This window comes from Mirounga angustirostris, unplaced genomic scaffold (genome assembly GCF_029215605.1).
Source record: "Mirounga angustirostris isolate CCGP_5_RB_7025 unplaced genomic scaffold, mMirAng1.0.hap1 SCAF_11, whole genome shotgun sequence".
In the NCBI taxonomy this organism is placed as follows: domain Eukaryota; kingdom Metazoa; phylum Chordata; class Mammalia; order Carnivora; family Phocidae; genus Mirounga; species Mirounga angustirostris.
The window spans coordinates 97,464,488-97,473,143 of record NW_026991719.1 but is presented as its reverse complement, the minus strand read 5'-3'; the positions used below and the strand labels follow the sequence as shown (position 1 = coordinate 97,473,143).

General features: G+C 47.7%; 2 protein-coding genes across 2 annotated transcripts; one reads left to right on the top strand and one right to left on the bottom strand.

The window, feature by feature from the left end:
- Positions 1-2,362: 2,362 nt before the first annotated feature.
- NDUFA1 (NADH:ubiquinone oxidoreductase subunit A1) lies at positions 2,363-6,172 on the bottom strand. The gene is made up of 3 exons (XM_045881864.3): positions 5,981-6,172; positions 4,759-4,848; positions 2,363-2,490 (listed from the first exon to the last, which is right to left on the bottom strand). Exons 1-3 carry the CDS (start codon positions 6,080-6,082, stop codon positions 2,470-2,472), a joined length of 213 nt encoding a protein of 70 aa, XP_045737820.1. The 5' UTR covers positions 6,083-6,172; the 3' UTR covers positions 2,363-2,469.
- A 116-nt stretch (positions 6,173-6,288) lies between these two features.
- Positions 6,289-7,480, top strand: RNF113A (ring finger protein 113A). The gene has a single exon (XM_045866608.2). The coding sequence runs from the start codon at positions 6,396-6,398 to the stop codon at positions 7,428-7,430; it is 1,035 nt and encodes a 344-aa protein (XP_045722564.1). The 5' UTR covers positions 6,289-6,395; the 3' UTR covers positions 7,431-7,480.
- Positions 7,481-8,656: the final 1,176 nt, after the last annotated feature.

Genomic DNA, 8,656 nt, shown 5'->3' with positions numbered 1-8,656 from the left:
GCTAAGCGTCTGCCTTCGGCTCAGGTCATGATCCCAGGGTCCTGGGATCGAGCCCCGCATCGGGCTCCCTGCTCCGCGGGGAGTCTGCTTCTCGCTCTCCCTCTGCCCCTCCACCTGCTTGTTCTCTCTGTCAAATAAATAAATAAAATCTTAAAAATATATAAAATAAAAATAAAAAATTAAAGGTAGTGCCGCATGGGGCTCCCTGCTCGGCGGGAAGCATGCTTCTCCCTCTCCCACTCCCCCTGCTTGTGTTCCCTCTCTCGCTGTCTCTCTCTGTCAAATAAATAAATAAAATCTTTTTAAAAAATAAAAAATTAAAGGTAGTGAATAAAACCAAGTGAATGGCATTGTTCCCCAAGCATCACTTCAATCTTTGTTTCCCCAAAGATATATTTATTGGAGGTGGGGGGCAGTGAGAGAGGGAGAGAGAATCTCCAGCAGACTCCCCACTGAGCGCGGAGCCCGATGCGGGGCTCGTTCCCAAGTCCCTGAGATCAGGACCTGAGCCGCAATCAAGAGTTGGAGGCTCAGCCGACTGGGCCATCCAGGCGCCCCACATCATTTCAATCTTAAGAGCAAGCGACCTATGGATCAGGGGTGGGGGGGAGGGGGGTCCGTGGCCAGACCACCTCTGTCAGAGCTGCTGTAAGAAAATGCTTCTGGCTGATCACACTTGCAAAAAATCCAGAGAAATGCAGGCTACAAACCACCACTATAATCTTCTAACTGGTGTTTTCATCTGGTTCACTCGCTGCAGCGGAGTATAATAAGGCTGCTAAATTTTATAACAGGTGCCACAGGAAAGGGAGGTGAAGGGTTCAGACCCCAATTCTGAGCCTGACAACTGATCACTACCTGTCACGTTGTGGCCCTTCACTAGACAGGCCTGAATCCGTCTAAGGAGATACGCTTAGCGGATGACCCCTGCCTAGAGGCACAGTAGACAGGTGACAGACCTAAGACTCCACAGACTCGGCGGTAGACCAGTCATCCACAGCCCTGTCTGTACGCCTGTCCTCTCCCTTCCCCGAGCTAGTTCTCGTGACCGTCAACCAAGTGAGGCCTGTGCACAGCCAAGTGCAGACCTGAGTTGTGTGAAGTTTGTCATCGTATGACCATGGCTCTCCTTCAGCACTTTCATCACAGCATGGCACGGCAGAGGGTAATGCTCCAAGTGTGACCGCCGCCTCCCTCCTCTTGTAGGCCCTGCCCTGCGGCCTGAGTTCAATGGAAAGCACCCAGCGCCGGTGATTAAGGTCATCAGCACATCAAAGGTTAAGAGGGTCAAAGATGGTAGATGAAAAACAATTTAGTTTTCTCACCCACACGGCCTGTGGTCACCTGGGGGGTTGGTCTACACACACCGGGGATTACCATCTCTCAAGGTCACACCTTTTCAGATCTTTGTACTGTTGGGCCACCTTTAGGCGTGAACACGCAACTCTTTATTTCAAGCAGTCAGTATACTCATTTGAGTAAAATAATGATGGCTGGCCCTGCTCTCCACGAACAAAAATCAACACTTCAGGGCATCCTAGGTGTTAGATGCAGCACGCACTCAAGTTGAAGGTGCATAAAAGCATTCCACCTGGGGGCGCCTGGCTGCCTCAGTCGGAGGAGCATGGGACTCTTCACCTCAGGGTCGTGGGTTCGAGCCCCATGTTGGGTGTAGGGATTACTAAAAGGAATAAAAACTTAAAAAAATAAAAGCATTCTACCTGGAATTCTTTTAAAATTATTTTTATTATTTATTTGTCAGACAGATCGAGAGCACAACCAGGGGGAACAGCAGAGGGAGAGGGAGAAGCAGGCTTCCCGCTGAGCTGGGAGCCCGATGTGGGACTCGATCCCAGGACCCTGGGATCATGACCTGAGCCAGAGGCAGATGCTTCACCGACTGAGCCCCCCAGGCGCCCCGGAATGATGTCTTTTTTAATATATTCCTATCTATTCCAATAGTAACAACTACCATGGGTGACACGTCGGGCAGTGGGCACAAGGGCACGTGCTTGCTGTACATTCTATCTATAATTTTAAGCCTCAGTTGCCTCCTAGTTTTTTTTTAAAGGTGATAAAGCTACATTGGGTAGATTGCTTGAGTTTGTGTAGTACTGTTTTGTTTTGTTTTTTTAAGAATTTATTTATTTATTTATTTGAGAGAGAGAGAGAGAAACAGCATGAGAGGGGAGAGGGTCAGAGGGAGAAGCAGGCTCCCCTGCTGAGCCGGGAGCCCGATGCGGGGCTCGATCCCAGGACCCTGGGACCATGACCTGAGCCGAAGGCAGATGCTTCACCGACTGAGCCACCCAGGCGCCCTTGTGTAGTACTGTTTAAAAAAAAAGGCAAAGAAAGCCCTTGATTTTACTTTTTTGTTGTTTTTATTATGCACATTAATACATTGCATAACCTTCTAGAAGGGGTAGATGAGTATGACAGTTATTTTTCATCAATCAGGAAAATGCTTCCTTAATCGATATTCTCCAAACCCTGAAAAACAGAACAGAAAGGCAAGTGTGAGAATTCCGTTACGGCCACAAACGTACAAATGCGGCGAACTTCGGGGGTACCGTGCGGCGAGGGGCAGAGCACCGCGGCGACGGGAGCTGACGGAAAGGCGCACAGAGAGGTTGTGCTCGCGCCCTACTGCCGTCTGTTAAGTGCGCGACCGCGAACGTCTACAGAACCACCTGCACACCTGAATTTCAAAATGCCTTAGTGCTAAAAAATGCAAACCATCATCTGAGCTCTCCGTGAGTCGTAAGCACTGATCGCAGATCGCCGGAACAAATAGCAAGCAGCAGCTTGAAATAGCTTGAGAATTCCCAAAACGTGACACAGACACAAAGTGAGCAAATGCCGGGGGGAAAATGGCGCCCACAGACTTGCTCCCTGCAGGGCTGCCCCAGAGCTTCCATGTGCAGAAAACCCACTACCTGTACACGCCATGAGGAATGCCGGTACTCCTAATTCCGGCGTCAGTGGCATGCTCTGTCACTCAAGAAAGTACCTGCACATCCCACCTTTCTCTCACTGCACCAATAAATTGAACTGAATTTTATAACCACTAATGTACGAAGAATAACCTATAACGATTTCTAGTTTTCATTTTCTGACAGAAGCAAACATCACTTTATATGAAAAGTGCCCCCCCCATCAGAACGAAAACCAGTTACCATGTGGATCCTTCAGAGAGTAAGGACAGTAAAGTAAAACCGTTAAAAAAAAAAACAGCCAACATGAGGAAGATACTCTTAACCTCATTCTACTTTTTTTACAGATGAACAAATGGAGACTCAGCTTAAAAGTCTCTTGCTTAAGTCAGTAAGGAAGTGCAGAGCCAGAATTCAAGGTCAGGGACCCCCAACTCCAGAACTCTTGCCCTGTAAGCCTGACACTGTTTATTCAGAAGACCCACTCTTTCTTACTTAGTTCATGACCAAAGACTTCAGAAACTAGGGAGTAAAAGATTAATCAGTGATGACATTTCTTCCACGTGTTAAAATAACATAGTCCAGGTATTTTGTTTACTTTTGCGGGCAGAACCACCTTGAGAAAAAATAAAAATTGCTTAGTCCTAGGAGCCACCCTGTAGAAATTCTAATTAGGAATCTTCATTTTATTTCATATGCCAGCTGACTCTGATGGTTATTCTTGGACCACACTTTGAGAAATACTGCTTCAGTTGAGTTGATTTCATCATCATGTTCATTAGATCCTCAAAAAGCACTATATTGACAGGCAGATCACCTAGGTTGAGTCCTTACAGTGTTATTTAACCACTCTGACCCTGTTTTCTCATCTATAAAATGAAATTAATATTAACCTAGGTTCACTGTGAAGAATAAACGAGCAAGGAGAAAATGTTAAAAAGTAACTACATTTTTTTAGAAGAATAATGGAGATGAACTCCTACAAGATCTAAAAACATCCTAACAGGTTTAATCATATGAAAATGCTACTGCTTGGCTATATCCGACCTACAAAGAGAGCAATTCCACAGGATTCAATCAAATATGTAAAATTATAGTAATTCTTTACATACGGTATTGGGTGCAGGAACTGGCAAACTCATGGAGTATAAAAGAGTGTATTCGTGAAACAGGACCACGTGTATACAGAAATTTAGTTTACTAGAATGGTATTTCAAATAAAAAATGGACTGTTCTATAAATGGATAATTGTGACAACTGGCTGCTATCTCTTGGAAAAAAGTGAAATTAAATCCTGTGATTTCACATTATACCCCCAAATGACCTGGAGATGTGTCAAAGCACTAAATGTAAAAAAAAAAAAAAAAGAAAAGAAAAGAAACTATATTTGGAGAAATTTTAAAAATATATTTATAATCTTGGGTAGGAAAGTTATTTGTAAGCAAGACATAAAACCCCAAATCCTGACTGACAAAATATGATAAACTAAACACCAAAAGTGAAAACTATCGATGAAAGACATCATAAAGTGAAGAAGACAGACTGGTGAAAAAGATCTACCACATATAAAACAGACAAATGATTAATAACCATAATATATAAAGAGCCCCCACTAAAAAAAAAAACAAAAACAGAACAAGCAAAGCACATAGGCAGACAATCCACAGAATAAAAAATACAAACGATCATTAAATTTCTGAAAGGCTGCTCAACCTCACCAGTAGACAAGACAATGCAAATTAATTAGCACTGTTAAGACATCTGACAAAACATTACCAGAACCCATCTCAACCCTGACAGATGTCTAGCAGCAAAGCCATCTTACCTTGGACACATAGTAACGATTAACTCCAGAGACCCGCCTATCTCTTTGCATCAAACTCCACTGATACGGATAATAGGCAACCCTTTTTTCCTACAATTAAAAAAAATCATTATTGCACAATGTTTAAGAAAATGAGTGACCCAATAGAGGGCTACCAGAACTCATAAGTGACATTCTAGAAAAATGGAATCATCGCCGAAACAAAAACCAAATTAAGACCAGATCCTAAATAAAATCGGACCATTAAACTTCAAAATTAAGATGGTCACCAAGAGTTCTTACACTTTCTATTTTAACCAGCATGTTTTGTTTTTGTTTTTTTTTTCTTTCCTCCTTCCCTCCCACCTCCCCCACGCCCCCCTTAAAGACAGGACTACTTGTTTCCTTTTGGGGTCTTCAAGAGAAGAAACAATAGCAGTAGATCACACGTGAAGAACAATCAAAACCAGAAGGCAAATACATTATACCCTGTACCCTAGAGACAACGTGAAGGGCTAGGAGAAGAGGAAAATTACAATCCTGATGTGAAAAGCAGGATCTTGCGGTAAATTCCTAAAGGCTTGGGGAAAAAAGTGGGGGATAAAAAATGTCAAAGTAGGGCGCCTGGGTGGCTCAGTTGGTTAAGCGACTGCCTTCGGCTCAGGTCATGATCCTGGAGTCCCAGGATCAAGTCCCACATCGGGCTCCCTGCTCAGCGGGGGGTCTGCTTCTCCCTCTGACCCTCTTCCCTCTCGTGCTCTCTGTCTCTCATTCTCTCTCTCAAATAAATAAATAAAATCTTAAAAGAAAAAATCTAAAAAAAAAAAAATGTCAAAGCAAAAACCTAATTAAAGGTAAGGAGGTGAAAAACCGAGAAGGTATCAAGATGCGGACGCGAGAAATTACAATCAAAAGCTCAGCGATCCGAGGGAGTGGAGGCAAGACCAAAGCGACGCCCAGGAGTTTGGGCCCACCTTCTGATCTACCTTGTCAGCCCCCGAACCTACTCCGCCCTCCTGCCCACTCTTCACCCACCAACTAGCCGCTTCTTGCTAGAGCAGAATGTGGTTTCCGTCGGGTTTCGTTCCGCAAGCCTCTGCTTTTAGGCAACACGAAGAAAGGAGGGGGGCGACGCCGGTGTCCCCCGGGTGGGAGAGCGGCTCCGGACCCCAGCGGCCTCCCACCGCCCGCTCTGTAACGCCAGCCCGCCGGGTCAGCCGTCGCGCCGGAGAGGCCGCCTCACCTTGCCGCCGTTACTGAACCTGTGGATGTGCGCCGTCGCTATGCCGGGGATGACCAAGCACACGGCCATGACGCCGATCCCGGGCAGGATCTCGAACCACATCGCAGCGCCGTTGCCGGAGCCAAACCCCTCCCAGCCCGGCCCGGTAAAGGTGACCCGGCCTCGGCCCCCTTCCCAGTAGGCTCCGCGGCAGCCTGCCCGCGGGGCGGGGCCCCGCACGCCTCGGGAGGAAGCGACGGGGGCCGGCGGGGCTCAGGAGCGGCGCGCGCTCGCACCCTCGCACGCTCGCGCTCCCGCCGGCCGCTTCGGGCAGCCCATTTCGCCGCGACCGGCGAGCGCGCGCGCGACGTGCGGTGACGTAAGAGGCCCCGCGCGGCCGAGCGCGCCGCAGCCTTCCGGAGCTCGGGACTCCAAAATGGCAGAGCAACTGTCTCCGGGCAAGGCGGCAGAGCAGGTGTGCACCTTCCTCTTCAAGAAGCCCGCGGGGCGGAAAGGGGCTGCAGGCCGCAGAAAGCGCCCGGTCTGCGACCAGGAGCCCGGAGACAGCAACAGCAGCAGCGACGAAGGCAGCACTGTGGTTCGGCGGGAGAAGAAGCGGGCCATCCACAATCCGATGATACAGAAGACTCGTGGCAGTGGTAAACAGAAGGCGGCTTACGGCGACCTGAGCAGCGAGGAGGAGGAGGAGAACGAGCCCGAGAGTCTTGGCGTGGTGTACAAGTCCACCCGCTCCGCAAAACCCGTGGGACCAGAGGATATGGGGGCGACTGCCGTCTACGAGCTAGACACAGAGAAGGAGCGTGACGCACAAGCCATCTTTGAGCGCAGCCAGAAGATCCAGGAGGAGCTGCGGGGCAAGGAAGATGACAAGATCTACCGGGGAATCAATAATTATCAGAAATACATGAAGCCCAAGGATACGTCTATGGGCAATGCTTCCTCCGGGATGGTGAGGAAGGGCCCCATCCGAGCTCCCGAGCATCTACGTGCCACCGTGCGCTGGGATTACCAGCCCGACATTTGTAAGGACTACAAGGAGACTGGCTTTTGCGGCTTCGGAGACAGCTGCAAGTTCCTCCATGACCGTTCAGATTACAAGCATGGGTGGCAGATCGAACGTGAGCTTGATGAGGGTCGCTATGGTGTCTATGAGGACGAAAACTATGAAGTGGGAAGCGATGATGAGGAAATACCATTCAAGTGTTTCATCTGTCGCCAGACCTTCCAGAATCCAGTTGTCACCAAGTGCAGGCATTATTTCTGCGAGAGCTGTGCACTGCAGCATTTCCGCACCACCCCTCGCTGCTATGTCTGCGACCAGCAGACCAATGGCGTCTTCAATCCAGCGAAAGAATTGATTGCTAAATTGGAGAAGCATCGAGCTGCAGAAGAGGGTAGTGCTTCCGATTTCCCAGAAGACCCCGATGAGGGTCCAATCCCCATCACTTAGTTTTCCTATTATTCTCACACTTCAAAATAAATCCTTTTGTTGTTTGGAAATCTTAATTCGTCGTGTCCTTCCTTTCTAGGGAAAGTGAAAGGAAAAGGCGGGTGGTGAAATAGGGTCCTGGATGGATGGCTTGTAAAAGCCTCGAGGTAGGTACAGTCTGGATTTTTACCTGTTATATATGCTGCCTGGGTGTAACGTAACTTTTCAGAACCCCTTGGCATAAATTCCGAGGATGGGAGAAGTTTGAGAAAAGAGCTAGAATTTGCTTGAAGTAAAGCTGTAATGAAAGCAAGAACTGAACCTATTATATCACGTTTCTGTATCAATAGTTTACAAAGTTACCTCCATGCATGAGCTCTATTGGAAGCCTGTGTACTACTTCAAAATCTGCCCCAGCCAAGCTGTGTGTTTGGGGGGTGGGGTGTGAGTGGGAGAATTGGGTGGGGGAGCTGGTAGCTAGCCCCAGAGTGCATGTATGGGAAATGGTCCTTGCTCTCTTTAAAGCACCATAGGGGGGCGCCTGGGTGGCTCAGTCCGTTAAGCGTCTGCCTTTGGCTCAGGTCATGATCTCAGGGTCCTGGGATCCAGTCTTAGGGTTGGCTCCCTGCTCCTCAGGGAGTCTGCTTCTCCCTCTGCCCCTCCCCCCACTCATTCTCTCAATCTTGCTCGCTCTCAAATAAATCTTTAAAAAAAATAAAGCACCATAGGTAACCCCCTTTCCACGAATGATTGAAATGGCTTGTGCTGTGCTGTCCAGCATGACAGCCACCAGCTTCATGTGGCAGTTGAGTACCTGAAATATGGCTGGTAGCCACTATATTGGACAATGCAGTTCTAGACTGAACTTGTAAGCCGAGTTCAGAGGACGAAAACCTAACATTTTATAATCCGCTGTCTGAAACTGTGTTCTCACAGACTGTAAAAGAACTGATCATGTTAATCTATGTACCTGTCTTCCCAACTAGTTTGGAAAGTCCTCAGTGACTAACCCAGTGCTTGGCATATAATAAACAATAAATAAACCCAGAGATGTTTGGAAAGGGATATTGGGGTCAAAGCCTTGAATCCAGGCTGAGGAGCTTTGACTATATTCTGTAGGTAATGAGATAACAGGTATGGGGAGGGGAACACAATCAGACTTTCTCTCCTTTTTTTTTAATGTTACTGTGGTTGCAGGCTATTGCATAGATTACAGGAAGATGGAAGATGAGAGGCAGAGAGGCCAG